Source organism: Loxodonta africana, chromosome 8, assembly GCF_030014295.1.
Source record: "Loxodonta africana isolate mLoxAfr1 chromosome 8, mLoxAfr1.hap2, whole genome shotgun sequence".
Taxonomy (NCBI): Eukaryota; Metazoa; Chordata; class Mammalia; order Proboscidea; family Elephantidae; genus Loxodonta; species Loxodonta africana.
Genome location: NC_087349.1, coordinates 28684115 through 28702068, shown reverse-complemented (window position 1 = coordinate 28702068; position 17954 = coordinate 28684115). Strand labels below are relative to the sequence as shown.

Below are 17954 nucleotides of genomic sequence, written 5' to 3'. Positions count from 1 at the left end.
CCTGAGTGTCTCTCACCCAGACATTTCAGTGCTTGAGTATAGAGACCATATCTTACTGCCACTGCTGAGTCTCTGGGGCAGTTTGAATTGACTGGTAACCAATCTACAAATAATCTTCTTGAGTTTTTATTTTAAAGACAGTGATTTTACAAAAGAAAGCTTAAAAATTTCCCAAGAAACAGTTAACAACTTTATTTGCAATGTACCCAACCAGTGAACTCCCTCAGCTCCACTGCATTAAGTAGACTTTTTAGTCCTTCAGTTTTATTATTCCAGGTGCATTGCTACCATAAGAGGCCTTTGTGGACCACTGCTATAAATGTCATTTATTCCCATTAAGCCAAGTATATCATATATGATTGTCTAAATTTATGTTGACTATTCTAGAGGGTAGTAAATCAGGTAATATATCAAAATATTTGAAGCCTAAAAAGGTAGAAATCAACTGGTATTTTATAATTTGAGGATTTTTTTCTTGAGCTCAATACGTGTTTGTTCTTCTTGTGTCTGGGAGACACATCAAAAGAGAAGCAACCAAATTTGGCCATTATTTAAATAATCCAAGTAAGAGTCATGACTGTCTCAATTAGGTGGCTAATTTTAGGTAAAATTATGAGGAATTTGAATGTTAACGAAACTATAAAAAGGGATTCTTTTAATCCTGATTGATCGTGTGTTTCTCTCATTTTTTTTTTTTATCTGAATCCATGGAGATTTAAGTCTGTTATTTAATTTCAAATATTGTATTCCTTAACAAAACAAAACCAAACCCAGTGCCGTTCAGTCAATTCTGACTCATAGCGACCCTATAGGACAGAGTAGAACTGCCATTAGAGTTTCCAAGAAGTACCTGGCAGATTCGAACTGCTGACCCTTTGTTTAGCAGCCGTAGCTCTTAACCACTACACCACCAGGGTTTCCATTATATTCCTTAGACTCATTTTATTTTAACAGCTATAATAACATAGCTATAATAACTGGGATATGAAAGCACTGAGAAGATAAATTAATATAAATGGGCATATTTTTAAAATTATATGGCACAACTCATTAATCTGAAAATAGGCATCTTTGTATCTTTTCTTGGTGAAGATACACACTCTTATAGAGTCATTCCAGTTTGAAATCATTAGGAATAGTGCATACAATAATTCATTTTTCATATTTTTCTTCCCACGACAATGCTTGTAATATGTAAAAATCAGCCACAAATTATTGCTCTAAAAAATATTTATTGACACTTGTATTTTCTTTCAATAATCTGACAAATAAACACAATACACAAAATACAGTAAAATGCACTCTTCCCATTTCAAATAAATATATTTTACTCTTGTAAAAAATTTAATAATCTGTGTAATTCACCACAGCATCTTCATCAGTGAAATAAAGCAAAAACAATCTCTAGTTAAAGTTAAAACGTCGCTTACTTTAATGATTCCCACAGCGTTTTGCTGAAGAAAAGGGACATTATTCTCTGAGAATTAAATTCAGACTTGGAGACTCTTCTTATTTTGGGAAGGCAAAGATAAGCTCCTTTAAAAAGCATTTAGTGTCAAAGAGAGTCTCAGCTTTGGAAAAAAATTAGCATCAAAGTCTTTACTGAATGAATTAACTTACGTATAAAGTTTCTTGTTAATACTTCCTAGAGACCAGACTACATTCTGAATAATAATGATTTATCACACTGGTAATTTATCACACTGATAATTTTTCCTATTTATCACACTGGTAATTTTTCAAAATTTGTGGTTAAGTATTTAAATTAACAGTTACGTATGTTATATAAACCCAAGACAGAATTTTAAAGCTCTTTTTAACAGGAAAGGCTAAAAAATGGTGCTATACAGGACAAGTTTATGCTTTTCTCAATTGTTATTCTTAGTAGTTATTAGAACTGGAATCTACTGAATTATACAGACTTCACACAGACTCTTATATACACATAGATCCCTGATCAGTCTAAGACAATGCGTTAGTTTCTCTTTTAAGTGGTAACAATATTTGAGTGACCAGAAAAAAAAAAAAATCACATTTAGGTAGTCGCCAATCTTCAGAGTTTTCTTATGTATATATAAACTATTCACCCTCCAAAAAATACATCACCAAATAATAAAAGTCATTAGTACTGTCTAACTTTCTATGTTAGCAGTTAATTGGTACTTTATAAACTAACTGTGGAAGTAAATCAAACCTTACTCTAGCTCCAACACCACTATAGCAGGGCCCATTTTCATGGATGTAGAAATACTGGTCAAATCATGCCACCTCAAGGCATAACTCTACTCAGTAAAAATCTTACACAGTGAATAAAGTTGGTGTTAGATCTGTCCCCGACATTATAAAGGGTATTATCAGTATGTCCAGGTGGTGACTTACAATATGAAACTTTTCCCTCTTCATTTTAAAGGGTAGATAACTATATGCTTAAGCATTCTTTGATGGCAACATTTGTATTTGTACACATTTCTGAAGCAGATAAGTGTGTGCTTGAAAATTCACAAGTCCAAAAAAACAATCTTGTGATTTCCTTCCTTGATATCCACTATAATTCCTCCATCTCAAAGTGTGTATTAAAGCTGTTCGCCATGGATGTGTGTTCAAAGATCCTTGACAGGCTGGGTTTCAACAGCTCTACCGAGTGACAGGACAAGTGCTGAGACGTGTCATTCTTCAAGGAAATCATTTGGTCTGTCCCAGGCTCCCTTCTATCATAGTAGAGAGCCCAGAGCAGAGTAATGGTGAGAATCATGGCCAGGATTTGTGTCACTCCAATGGAGATTCCCAGAAACCTTAGCACCTGCAGTTGTTTGGTTCCTCTCAAAAAGGAATACATTTTCTTCCCACAACCCTGTAAAAGAAATAAAAAAAAATAAGACGGTCAATATTACTTTGGATGCCTTACATACAGTCAAAATTAGTTAGTGAAAACGAACAATCTGTATCAGTTAATGGAATCAAAATACTTGATTCATAAAGTTTAAGACAGTGACTCTCAACAGGAAAAGCCTACGAGAAGCTGGAGGAGAGATGAAGGTGTGCACCTTTTGAAAATCCTGCCCAAGTGATTATGATGAGTCTATTCCTTCTCATGGCGCAATGGTTGAGCACTAGGATGCTAAAAGGTCAGCGGTTCAAACCCGCCAGCTGCTCTGCAGGAGTAAAGATCTGGCAATCTGTTCCAGTAAAGACTTACAGCATAGGAAACCCTATGGGGCAGTTCTACTCTGTCCTATAGTGTCGCTACGAGTCAAAATTGACTGTCTGACATACAACACCAACAGTCCTAAAGTTGAGAACCACTGCTATAAAACAATCTAACATTTAGACCAGATTCCTGAGGTGGTACAAACAATTAACATGCTCCGATACTAATCAAAAGGTTTTAAGTTCGGGTCCACCTAGAGATGCATCAGAGGAAACGCCTGGCAATTTACTGCTGAAAAATCGGCCTATGAAAACCATATGGAATTATCAATTACTTAAATTTAAGAGTTAGCTTTCCAAAAGAATATTCCTCTTCTTGAGGAGACAGTATTTCCCCAGGTTTCTCCTCAGCCACTCTACCTTCTTCTTAGAAACAGCTCCAGGTTTTCTGTTATTCTGCATCATCTTTATTAAAGTGATTCAATTGAGCGCAAGCCTTGTGTTTATTCTGAGCCAGTCTAGTAATTGTGCATAAAGTTTATACTTTTTAGTGTCAACTCGGACACTTTTTGTTGAGAAGCAGGACACTAATTCTAAAAACATATATATATATATATATATATAAAATCTATTGTACTACTATAGATATTTAGTTGTATAAACAAACACTTTTGTTGAGTGAGGTCAAGAGAGTAAACAGAAATGTTAAGAGTTCAAAACTGCATTCCATTCCACAAAGGATATTTTACTCCAAATAGGAAAGAAGTAAATTGTACTCATTTGCTTCTCTCAAAACAAAAATACTCTGAGGTGATTTTACTTGAATACGTTTTCTACCTAAATACAGTTATCTTAGCCCTATGCTGTGCAGTGGTTAAAAGCTTGTCAAAAGGTCAGCAGTTCAAATTCACCAGCTGCCTGGAAACCCTATGGGGCAGTTCTACTCTGTCCTATAAGGTTGCCATGAGTCAGAATCAACTGGACGGCAACAAGTTTGGTTTGTTTGTTTTTGGCTCTATGTTAATAACCTCAGATAATTCAAATGTATAAGACAAGTTAGCTAACTTACTTCACTTGCTGTAATATTAAAACTCTAGTCAACTATTAACCGTAAATATTAATGCTACCTCAGAGCAAAGGTACTAATCCCTACATTTCCGGGAACCTATTTGAAGGCATGTCAGGGTGACTCATTTCACTTGCGGCTTCAATGTGGAAATTATATACTTTGAAATTATTCTCTGATCTATCTCCAAAATGAGTTTTCTAAAATTGGAAGTACATCCATGGCGTCTCAGTTCTCAATATTCACAGGCCACATCAAAGAATTCAGCAGCTCTTAATGTACTTGTGAAGATAAAGTATAAATAAAATCTGGAAACCCTGATGGTGTAGTGGTTAAGAGCTATGGCTGCTAACCAAAGGTCGGCAGTTGGAATCCACCAGATAAAATCTAGGTGCCGATAATTCCAGTATTGATATTTTTGTAATTGATTTTTATAATAAACATGACTCTCTAGTTTGAAACTGTTGTGTTACTCATCACAGTACAAATACATAATCTTCAGCCTTATTTCTTCTAGAACTGAAGAAGTAAATGATGATAGCAGTTCGTGAGTTCACTCTACATTCTTCTTAACAAGGTTGAGCCAAAAGTTCTCTACTGCTAATGTTAAGCTCCTCAGGGAAATTAGTCCTTCCTTAAAAAAATAAAAACATTAAACAGCAAGTAGTAAAATTCACTGAGGATAGCCTATTCTCTTAAGAGCAGCTTTAACTAAACCCATACATAGGAAATGCAGGAGAAAAAGTCTTCTTACTATTTCTAAATACATGGCAGCCCTTCATTTTTTTATTTAGTCCTCACAATGTCCTCATTAGATAGGCAGAGTGACCAGATTTAAAAGACTGGGCTTGCTGACCATTTCTCAGTGAGTGCCGCTGCCACTCTCCAGGACAGTTCAGCAGTAGCGGGTTTCCCCCTCCCAAGTGAACAGAATATTCACAAAGTGCTCATTCCAACATTTTCTCTCACTGGTGGTGTTTTCGTCTACCCTAAATGCTTGACTACAGCAAGCTGGAGGGTGTTCAAACAAGCAGTGTGAAAAACCAGATCCAATCCCAAAAATCTAGGCCTGACAAAATCTACCTTTGGCAAGACCAAATATATAAAATCGAAAAATACATACTTTTCTGTCATCACAAGCAAAACAAGAGGCAAATTAGCTTATTAAAAATCCAATCATAGATGACTACTTTTCTTATTGACTTTAATAAATACCTTACTAAACTGCTGTTATCACTGTCATTATTATCATTAGCAGACACCGCTCACCAGAGATTTGTGTTTAATATGTGCTGCATGTTGTGTAAGGGTTTGTCCTGCAGTACGTCAATTTATCTTTGTAACACAACAACAAGGTGCTGTTACTGGGTGCTGTCAAATCAATTCGACTCATAGCGACCCCATGTGACAGAGTAGAAGTGCCCCATAGCGTTTCTTAGGCTAATCTTTTCGGAAGCAGGCCGCCAGGGCACGCTCTCACAGAACTGCTGGGTGGGTATGAACTGCCAACCTTCTGGTCAGGTCAGTAGCCAAGTGATTAACTGTTTGTACCAGCAGGGCAGATAACCATTACCTTATTAGATAAGAATATTGAAGTTTGGAAGTGAAAAAACTCTATACAACACTCAGCTTTGTTCAGGCCATGTATGCCACATCTCAAAAGGTTAGTGTCTAAAGCATGAGCTTTGGCATTAAATAGATCTGAGCTGAGCCACTCATCAGCTCTATCACACTGGGCAAGTCACTTAACCTCTTTATGCCTTTCTTTTCTCGTCTGTAAAATGGACATAATAATACTGTAACTTCTTCATAGTAATGCTTTAAGGTCTGAATGAGGTCATGCACGTAAAATAGTTGCTCATGTTGTTGTTGTTGTTAGGTGCCATCCAGCCAGTTCTGACTCATAGTGACCCCACGTACAACAGAACAAAACACCGCCCAGTCCTGCAACATCCTCACAATCGTTGTTATGTTTGAGGCCGTTGTTGCAGCCACTGTGTCAATCCATCTTGTTGAGGGTCCTCATCTTTTTCGTTGACCCTCTACTTTACCAAGCATGATGTCCTTCTCCAGGGACTGGTCCCTCCTGATAACATGTCCAAAGTATGTGAGACACAGTCTCACCATCCTCATTTACGAGGAGCACTCTGGCTGTATTTCTCCCAAGACAGACTTGTTCATTCTTCTGGCAGTCCACAGTGTATGGCCTCATACGGCTGAGCTCTAAATATGTATCTTGTAAGAAAAATCCAATGCGTACTTTTCCATCAATTTGCTTTAGCTCCCAGCAATTAATGGTAGTATATACTGCAAACGGGCACTATTCTAAGAACTTTCCATATGATCATTTATTTAACTCTCCAAATAACCCTCTGACATGAGTTATTATCTCCATTTCACAGATGAGAATACTGAAGCACAAAGAGGCTAAAAACTTGCCCAAGAACTAAGAGTTAGTAAGGAGCAGATCCAAGTCTTAAACCCAGAGAGTCCAGTTTCAAAGCCATCTTAACTTTTGAAACACGCTACCTCACCAAAAGAAAAACTCATTTCTAAAAATCTTCCCTCCCCTGACTTTCAGGACACACCTTTCTGTTTCTTCTCTTCCTAAAATGTAGTGTGTCCTTCTCTGCCCCTAAGTGTTGTCATTCCCCAGAGCTCCATCCTTGGCTGCATATATGACATCATCTCTTTGTGTGGTCTTATCTCCACCATGCCTTCATCTGACATATATACTATGATGACACCTGTGTAAACTGTTAGTCCTCACACCCCCAAATCCATTCTCCACTTCTTCCATAGTAAAAATGTTGTCCATGGGAACATAGCCTTCTAGCCAGGGACCACATTTCCCAGCTTCTCTTGTAGTTAAACAAAACTCGTGAGTTCCCACCAATGGAATGTGAGCAGAGGTGATAGGCACAGGCTTTAATGCATTGAATGTGCTCCTTCCAACTCCCTCTCCCTCTCACCACTGAATACAATTGGGGACTACCAGAAGCAACTTTGGAAGACAGGTATTAAAAAAGGTGATGTTGCCTCACCATGCTGGGTCTCCGGATGAATGTGTGCAACACAGTTGCCTGGCAGTCAGACCAGCTGGCTGGTCTATAAGAGAATTGAACTCTCACCTTATTCAAGCTATTGTGTTTTGGGTTAACCTTTTCCCTAGTTAATACATGCAAAATTCCTATCTCTAACTGTCTTGTCAGCCCATATTGCCTACTAGGCTTGTGCACGTGGAGTTCCTGGCAGCATTTCCAAAATGGAACTAATCAAATCCAACCTCTGCTCTCAAAAAATGGCTCCTTCATCTATCCAGCGTCCAAATCCAAGACCCGTCCAGCACCCTTGTGGTTTCCCTGCCACTCATTCCCCACAGTTAATTCATTACCTCCTCTTGTTTATTCTGCCTCTTCATTATCATCTTTCACACTCCTTCACTCTCTTTATCCTCAAGGCCGCCACCTGAATTCCAGCCCTATAATCACTCACATGAACTCCCTGCAATCCTTCCCTTCCCTGCTCCCAGACCAGATCCTCACTCAATCCCCCACCTCAACTCATTCTCTACAATAGTAACATAATGCTTTTTAAACACATTCTCTCCAATTGCTACCTTGTGAGTTACTTTCTCAGGCCAAACTATTATAATGGCTTTCAGAGCAGTCAATTCTAAGGGCAAAATTTGCAAGTCTCTATTAATAAAGCACAAGAAGAAACACAGATTGAATAGTGAATAGGTAACAGGAAACTCACAGTTGACCACGTCAAGAGAGAGCGAAAGAGAAGAATTCATTTGTATTCCTGAAGCACAACAGGCAGACGAGTGCATGAGCAAAGCATGAAGATAAAAGAATGCCCCCTCACCACCACCACGCCCACACTGGTCCTGCAGGGCTTTGGATGATAAAACAGGTATCACCCCAAGTCAGAGTCAACCTGATCCACCAGCAGTTGCTGAGGAGATAATGACGTAAGCATTGAGGTGGGAGGGAATGTCTTTGACTTTATAGAAAAGAACCCTGTGAATGGAACTTCTTGGGGATATTCCATCTAAACAACCACTGAGCCCGAAAGCTGCTGAGATAGTAAACCGTAGGCAGCTGTGTGTGTTTCTGGGAGGATGGAGTTCCATTTTTAATAAATCGGCAATCTGTGTCTACTCTGCCCTTGAACCTTCCTTTCATGATAATGCTTCACACTTATGAACATGTTTGCCTTTTTATCTGGCAACTACTCCCAGGCTTCAGTATGAAATCTGAATGTCTTAGCAGGACAAGGACCTTCATGGTACAGGCCCTGCCCTGCCCAGCCCTGTCAACATCCCCTACTCACATCCTGTGGGCTCTCTTGCTTCCATTTCTAATTTTGCACCATAGCTTCTTTGCTAGGAAATGTCCTTTTCAACCTCATACCACCCAAATATTTCCTGCTCTTGGCTAGCACTTACTTATCCTTTAGATTGCTCAGAGGCTCCAGAAATCCTAATAAGTTACTACCACTACAATGCGCTACCACTGCATATCTCAGTCAGAAACACGATGACTAAGGATCGCCTACTTTAGTTCAGGAACCCTGGTGGCGCAGTGGCTAAGCATTCAGCTGCTAACCAAAAGGTTGGTAGTTCAAATCCACCAGCTGCTCCTTGGAAACCCTATGGTGCAGTTCTACTCTGACTTACAGGGTCACTATGAGTCAGAATTGACTTGACAGCCTTGGGTCTGGACTACAGTTCACCACCACCTGTCTGCCAATTTGTTGTACCTGCATGTTGCTGTGATAGGGGAAGCTATGCCACCAGTATTTCAAATACCAGCAAGGTCACCTAAGGTAGACAGGTTTCAGCAGAGCTTCTAGATGAAGACGGACTGGGAAGAATGTCCTGGTAGTCTAGTTCTGAAAATTAGCCAATGAAAATTCTGTGAATCACAACAGAATATCATCAGATATAACACTAGGAGATGAGCTCCCTAGGTGGGAAAGCACTCAAAATATACAGTGGCTACAACAATGGACTCCAGCACACCAGTGATCCTGAAGATGGTGCAGGACTAGATATTCAGTTGTACACAGGGTGGTCATGAGTCAGAGCTGACTCCACGGCAACTAACGACAAGCTCTCTAGGCCAGGCACTCTCTTGTACCACTTCCAGATCATCTTATTTCTACCTCTTATTCCAGCCACTGCCATAGGGACCAGTTCTATGCAGATCTGACCAGCTTCTGGTTGGTGCGGCTGGCCAGAACCCAGCTGGGGCCTGAGCTGTATACCTGTGCCTTGGACTTCTCTTTTAACACTTGCCCTACTTTTATTTTGTTTTGTTTTAAGTGGGGAGGGGATGGCAATTTACTTGGTTCTAAAAGAATTTTAAGAAGAATCTTGTTATCAACCTAACAACAGGGTTCCCTGGGAGAAAAACAGTCAACCTCGTAACTAGGATGTGTTAGAGAAAAGATATGGAGAAAGTCTTCAGCCTTGCCCTTTTGTGCCCAAATCACTTTGTAATTTCTCCACCTCTGGTTCAGAAGTGTGAGGAAATATTATTTATGTGTATACTCTGTTGAATGTGAAAATTAAAAAAGCTGTTTCTATTAGTCAAAACAAATAGACATATACCATCAATTCATCTTTCTAACTGGTGGAAGTTGTTAACAGCAGAGGAGTATTGAGGGCTGAGGTAATGCCAGAAAAAATGTATATAGGTTATAAAATAAATACTATTTGTCAAAGACAGGTCCCGCAATCTGGTTGAAGATTGACAGCATGAATTTCTACCTTCTCTAATGTAGACGAGTGCTGGGTAGTGCAAATGGTTAATGCCCTTGGCTGCTAGCTGAAAGGTTGGCAGTTCGAGTCTACCCAGAAGAAAGGCCTAGCAATCTACGTCTGAAAAATCAGCCATTGTAAACTCTACGGGCTCAGCTCTACTTTGACACACATGGGAGTCACCACAAGTTGAAACTGACTTGAAGGCAACTGGATTTTTTCAAACTTGTAGACGTTTTATGGTGTTGGGAGAAGAAACAAATGGCCATCTAAAGAAGGAGACATGGTTTTGGGCAAAATTTTTTGTTATTAAGGAAATAATTAAAAGCATTTGACGTTCAAACTCAACACATGGAACACTCAAGGCCTAAGGAGTTAAAGGAATTGTGTCCAAAGACACACAGCTGCCTGGAGAACTTCTATCTCCCCGTCTGGCTCTTACATGGACATCTGTGATGACTACTTTTCCCTGAGAAGCTGAGCCAATGTATTTTAATAGCAGTCTTTCTTCTAACTACAAAAGAAAGAAATGTATCTTTGGTGACACATTTTAATTTACTCTTTCCCTCCTTATTCTACATTTTTAGTTGGTCCATTGAAGTAGAGATTCTATAGTGAGTCTATTTACTTCCATTTATTTTTTTTAAAGCCAAGAAGCAGAATGGCACTGTTTAGGCTTCACGGCACACCTGAGATGGTGAGCACTGTGAATATCCTCTACCACTGTTGTTCCTCACAATTGTAAACATGGAAACTCAGAAAGAGTTGTTGAAAGCTATGGATCCCATATGCTGAAAAACACATATAAAATATCGAAAATAATTTCAGCAGTATCACCCAGAAACAGCCCAGGTCCATGGGGAAGAGACTGGGAATCCCTGCTGTATAAAGACTTTTTTTTCACCTTCCCTCCTTTTTATCTGTTCTTTCTCTCTTCATTTCTTCGCCAAAACATGTCTAGACACAACGCTTTAGTAACTGAGATGATTTAAAACTCAGCAGGTGAGAAAAGGAAGAGATACATTCTAGACCTGTATTTTATCAACTTAAATTCCACATCTGTTGTTTTCCTGAGTCCAAATCTTGTACCTAGTATTCAGAAAGTGTGGCTATGGGAACAATTCCAAAAAAGAGCAAGCTAACAGGCAGTCAGTAATTTGTTGACCCAGGCCTCCTGAGGGTGGGCTTTTGTACTGCAGTTCCTCAGGCCAAGAATACCCTTCACCGGATCTTTGTATGGTTTCATGAAAAGTCTCAGCTTAAACGTCATCTCCTGTATCAGTCAGGGTTCTCCACAAAAACAGAACCAACAGGAGATACATATTTATTTTTAAAAACTGGCTCACATACGTGTGGGGACTGGGAAGTCTGAAATTCATAAGGCAGGGCCACAGGCTGGGAACTTAGGCAGGAGCTGACGTGGCAGACTGGATTCTGAAATCTGTGGGCAGGCTGGCAAACTGGAAACTCAGCAGGTGTTATACATGCTACAGTCTTGAGGCAGGATGTCTTCTCTGGGAAAGCTCAGTGTTTGCTCTTAAGGCTTTCTGATTGGATGAGGCCGATTCACATTATGGAGGATTATCTCCTTTAAATAAAGTCAACTGACTATAGAGGTTAACCATATCTACAAAATACCTTCACAGCAACATATAGATTGGCGTTTGACTATATAATTGGGCTACTCAAGTTGGCATATGAAACTAACCATCACACCTCCTAAGAATGGCTATTCCTAACCATCCTATCTTAAGTAGCTCCCTCTTCAACAAAGTCACTCTCTGTCACATCACCCTGTTCAGTCTTCGAAGTGCTCATCAGCACTTGCAATTCTCTTCTAGTGTTGTTTGTTCTTCTCTTTTCTTGTTGAATGTCTATATTCTGTAACTAGAATATAAGTGTCATGAGAAGAGATTTTATCCACAATGCTTTCCACTCTATCCCCAGCATTTAGAATAACGCCAGGAAACCAGTAGGAACTCAACAAATATTTTGAATGAGTGAATGTGACAGGACCAAACTGATGGTAAGAGGTACTTTCATTTGTAAGTTTTAAACCTATACTTTTATACAAGTATGCAGCTTATTATGGATATTCTGAGGCACTGTATACCAAACCTAATAATATTGCTGATGGAATTTTTTTCTAAAATGTACAATTGTTGCCGTATTTCTGCTCTGTCATTTTTTACAGGTGTCAAAATGTGTCATAAAATAGTATTGGGTCAGGGACCATGCAGGCCACCAGATGGTAGAGAATGATTTATTTCCTTGATGGCAGAGAACTAAGAAAGATTGCAGAAGGAAAGCCAGTTCTTATCTCTGAGCTCACAGAACAGGAAAGATAAAAGGGACCTTGAAGTTCATCTAATCCAGATTCATATTTAATTTAAAAACCCATTCTACACCACCAATGACATGGTTATCTGACCTTGACTTTAATATTTTGAGAGATGAGATGCCCACTATTTTACAAGATAACTCGTCTCACAATTGGACAGATTTCGATGAGCAAGGTCTTCCTTCTATTGATTCAAAATTTCCTTCCTGTAACTTCTGGCTCTTGGAGCAACAAAGAATAAGTCTAGTTCCTGTGCTGAATTATGAACTAGCAAATACTTAAAGACATCTAAAATAGCCCCCCTTAGTTTTCTCTACTGCAGAATAAATATCCAAAATACCTACAGCCATTTCTCACTTGTCTCTCCTTCTAGAACTCTCGTCTTCCTAGTGGATGATCTCTGGATGCAGTGCAATCAGGAAACATATGTTCTCTAGGGCAAAGTGAAATTATGTCTTATTTTTAATTATGACTTTAATTGTACATGTTCCATGAAGCTGTTAAATGATCCACTTTTGTAAGTCAACTACGCGTATAATGCATATAATTATGCATATATCATTATACCAATACCAGTATCTGTTATTAGCTGTAAAATGCAAAAGCAGATTACTTTGATATAATGAACCCCCATCTTGCAAGGAGTTTGTGTCTAAAGGACATCTCATAAATGACAATGGCAGCTTGCTATTGAAGGTCTTTTGATGAAAATATGAAACACTTTAAAGATAATTTGGGCCATCAATTTTCATATGCACGATAAGGTGGCTTCTTTCCATTTTAAAAATCATGGAACAAGGAATCATAAGAACAAGAATTCCAAAAGCAAAGCATCCCATTATAAGGTGCTATTAGAGAATGAGAAACATTACCAGTTGAAAATAATCTAAGACAAACCAGTAAAAAAGAATTGTATTTTTACAAGAAAGTTGTTAAATATTAAACTGAACACTTTTCAACTAAGGTAAAGTAAAATTGAAGAAAATTTGTCCATATTTGGACTTTTTTGGAAGATTTAGAAATTGGTTCCTGTTGTGCCATTTCATGATCAAAATTGGTTATAATTATATCAGTATTAATCACTAAAGAAGGTAGAAGTTATTAGACATGGTACTGAAGTCCAATAATTTTCTAGGAATTGCTGCTGCTGCTGTTAGGTGTTGTTGAGTTAATTTAGACTCATTGTAACCCCATGTGACGTAAGGTTTTCTTGGCAGCTGAGGAAACCCTATAGAGCAGTTCTACTCTGTCCCATAATGTTGCTATGAATCCGAATCATTTGATGGGACAAAACAACCACCTTTTCAGAAGCAAATCACCAGGCCTTCCTCCTGTGGAACCACAGGATGGGTTCAAACCTCTGACCTTTTGGTTAACTGCCCCACACTTAACTGTTGAGCCACCAGGGCTCCTTCTTGCTAAAGACCAACAAATAGATTAAGTTCACCCTAGGAGAGTTGATGGATTTCAATTCACGTGTCTACACTTACATCTATACAGTAACCATCTGTTCTTTTAACACTTAATGGTAAATTATAATGTGTCTGAACATCCCCAAGGATGTTTGCATTTAATGTTGTCTAACAAATATTAAGTACTGTTTTCTATGTTATGAAATGGTCTTACCAAAACTACATTTTTAAACACACCTTTCACAACAGAAATGTAAACAAGAGTTTAACTGTTGCATTTGTTAGCTGACCATCCCTACTATAGACATTAGCCAAATTCAGCTTTCACTCAGATAAAAAAAAAAAAAGGTGCAGCATAATCACTGAGGAGCCCAGAGACAATGACTCAGCAATCCTTTGTTAAATATCTATCTATTGTATATTCTTTTTCATTCAAAGTCAAATGCTCCTAAACATAATATGTTTAAAATGATAACATACAAAAACAATGCTTCTCAGTACTGTGAGACATGTCTAAAAGTACTGTGACTACTTTTTAAAATAAACAACGTGATGGGAATGTAAAATGGTACAAACATTTCAGAAATCGATTTGGCGCTTCCTTAAAAAGCTAGAAATAGAACTACCATACGATCCAGCAATCCCACTCCTTGGAATATATGCTAGAGAAATAAGAGCCTTTACACAAACAGATATATGCACACCCATGTTCACTGCAGCACTGTTTACAATAGCAAAAAGATGGAAGCAACCAAGGTGCCCATCAACGGGTGAATGGATAAATTATGGTATATTCATACAATGGAATACTACACATCAATAAAGAACAATGATGAATCCATGAAACATTTCATAACATGCAGGAATCTGAAAGGCACTATGCTGAATGAACTTAGCTGCAAAAGGACAAATATTATATGAGACCACTTGAAAAATAGTTTTTTAAAACAGAGAAGAAAATATACTTTGATCGTTACGAGAGGGGGGAGGGAGGGAGAGAGAGGGGTTTTCACTAATTAGATTGTAGATAAGAACTATTTTAGGTGAAGGCAAAGACAACACACAATACAGGAGAGGTCAGCACAACTGGACTAAACCAAAAGCAAAGAAGTTTCCTAAATAAACTGAACGCTTCGAAGGCTAGCACAGCAGGGGCAGGGGTTTGGGGACCATGGTTTCAGGGGACATCTAAGTCAACTGGCATAAAAAAATCTATTAAGAAAATACTCTGCATCCCACTTTGGCAAGTGGCATCTGGGGTCTTAAATGCCTGGCAAGTGGCCATCTAAGATGCATCAATTTGTCTCAACCCACCTGGAGCAAAGGAGAATGAAGAACACCAAAGACACAAGGTAATTATGAGCCCAAGAGACAGAAAGGGCCACATAAACCAGAAACTACATCAGCCTGAGACCAGAAGAACTAGGTGGTGCCCGGCTACAGCCGATGACTAACTACCCTGACAGGGAACAAAACAGAGAACCCCTGAGGGAGCAGGAAAGCAGTGGGATACAGACCTCAAATTCTTGTAAAAAGATCAGACTTAGTGGTCTGACTGAGACTGGAAGGACCGAGACGTCATGGTCCCCAGACCTTCTGTTAGCCCAAGACAGGAACCATTCCAAAAGCCAACTCTTCAGACAGGGATTGGACTGGACTGTGGGATAGAAAATGATACTGGTGAAGAGTGAGCTTCTTGGATCAAGTAGACACATGAGACTATGTGGGCAGCTCCTGTCTGAAGAGGAGATGAGAAGGCAAAGGGGGTCAGAAGCTAGCCAAATGTACACGAAAATATAGAGTAGAGGGAAGGAATGTGCTGTGTCGTTAGAGGAAGAGCAACTAGGAGTATATAAAAAATATAGGAAGGTGTATATAAGTTTTTGTATGAGAGGCTGACTTGATTTGTAAACTTTCACTTAAAGCACAATAAAAATTAAAAAATAAATAAATAAATTAATAAACAACCTGAGTTATTCAGTTGTTTCAATGTATCTGAAACTCTTTTGAGGGGGCATACCTTCAGAACCCAAAGCACTTTACTTTGAATACCCTTAAACGTGACATACTTTTGTCCTTGGAAATGATTTTTTTTTCCTTTTTTTAAAATTATTTTTATTGTACTTTAGTTGAAGGTTTACAGAACAAACTAGTTTCTCACTAAACAGTTATTATACATACTGTTTTATGACATTGGGTAACAACCCCTCAACATGTCAACACTCTCCCTTCTCAACCTTAGGTTCCCTATTACCAGCTCTCCTGTCCCCTCCTGCCTTCTAGTCCTTCCCCAGGGCTGGTGTACCCCATTAGTCTCGTTTTGTTTTATGGGCCTGTCCAATCTTTGGCTGAAGGGTGAGCCTCAGGAGGAGATGATTTTTTTTTTTTTTTAAACAGCCAAAAGTTACTGATATCAAATACATGAATAAGATGGACTGGACCATGTGTAGAGGTAAAACACAGCTTTCTTTTTCAAAGTAGTTAATTTACATAATAAATTAAAGAAACCAATTTTTGTATATTTTTACTTTGGAAGAGAGCTTAAGGGATGTTTTAACAATAATAGTATTCCTGGGGGGAAATGTGTAACCTATTAAGGTTATATATCTTGGAATCTCAGATGTGTATTTTTATAAATCCTGCTGTGTTTTGTTTTAATGCCTCATTTCCTTAACACCATACTATACATGTGAGTTGTATTATGAATAACGGTGTTAACTTTATATTAAGCCAAAGGTTCTCAACAGGGCTCTGTGGTACTCAGGTACTTCCCTGGAGATGTACCTGGAGGAGGTTGCCAGCCCCCTCACCCTGAGCAGCTTCACTTTTCTCTGATCTACATTTTGAGCTTCCATTCTAGATCAACACTGCTCAGTAAGACTATCTGCAGCGATGGGAATGTCCTATACCTACACTGTCCAACACAGGAGTCACTGGTCGCACATGCTATTGAGCACTTAAAATGTAGCACTGAAATCTTAGTTTTATTTAATAATTTCAACAGCGGAGTTCTAGATTTTAATTTGAAAACAGGATTCCATTGCTAAGAAAAAAGTTTAAAAATCACCACTCAAAATGAAGGAACAGGAAAATTTCTGCCTATAAGGAATACTAATGATTGCGACAAATTCTCCCAATAAACACAAATATGCTAGTTTCTTGGGTACTCGAGGATTGGTTTTAATCCACTGAGTATAAAACTTCATCAAACTAGCTCACCAAAAACAACATCACTAATCACTAGCCAGCATGGAGAACTGAAAAGCAGCCCAGCAGCACTTTCTCTGGACAGTGACTTTTTGTTGTTGATTTTTTCACATACATTTGAGGGTATGTGGAGGCCCTAAACATATTCTACCCAGAAACTCCAAACCCTGTCTTCCTGAATACTCAGTGTAAGCTAAAAACTCTGCATGTGTCTGTTTGCAAAGGGAGTGGCAACAGAATTTGGTTCTAGATAATTTGGTTCTAGTTTAAAATCCAAGTAATGAGCTATTCCATTCTAAAACGTGGTCTTTGTCGCTTTCCTTTGTTAAAATGTGATTAGCGTCCAGATTTCTACATGGATATTTTAGGCTTTATCTGTTCTATCACATATCAGAGAAAAAAATTAAGGCCCTTTATATTTAGACGGAAAAGGAAAAATTTCAGTGGCACTGTGCTGAGTCTTCACTTAAAAGTTATTATAAGAAAACTTTCATCTGTGACAACTTAACCCCAGACAGCCTTACCTCCTGATACAGGTCACTGAGATCTTCCTGGTGGGCCTGTTTGGAACATCCTGGGAATTCCCTAACACAGCAGGAATCTGGGGGCCAGTCCATCTCTGTCATTTCCAACCAGTCGGTGAAATACACAACTCCACAGCACTTAAACTGAAAAAGAATGACTGGTCAGGCTCATTCTACTACAAAAATATTTTCTTAACTTATAGGAGATTAAATGTTAGATTTCTTAAATTTTTGTACCCAGAGCTAAACCCACTTCTGTCATCACCTAATGATATATGTACGGTCTATGTTGCTGACTGAAATGCAGTGAAGGAACACCCTGGCTAACCAATCACTCCATAATGGAACAAGTCTAAACAGTAATGCTCCTAACACATAATACAGATCAGGCAAGACTGAATCTCATTCTCTAACTGCAAGATCCTCTACAAAAGATCATACAGCAACAGATTTAATACACATTATAATTAAAAAAAAAAAAAGCTGA

At 38.6% G+C, this 17954-nt stretch overlaps 1 protein-coding gene across 2 annotated transcripts in view; it reads right to left on the bottom strand.

Annotated features, from left to right (window-relative positions):
- Positions 1–927: 927 nt before the first annotated feature.
- TSPAN12 (tetraspanin 12) overlaps positions 928–17954 on the bottom strand; it is a 73096-nt gene continuing 56069 nt past the window's right edge. The window contains exons 6-7 of one of the 2 annotated variants that reach the window (XM_010587381.3): positions 17468–17611; positions 928–2851 (exon numbers count right to left, since the gene is read on the bottom strand). In XM_010587381.3, coding sequence (XP_010585683.1) covers positions 2546–2851; positions 17468–17611 — 450 coding nt within the window. In that variant the 3' untranslated portion in view covers positions 928–2545. The remainder of the gene's footprint in view (positions 2852–17467; positions 17612–17954) is intronic. The other variant, XM_003407236.4, reaches the window with a different exon arrangement.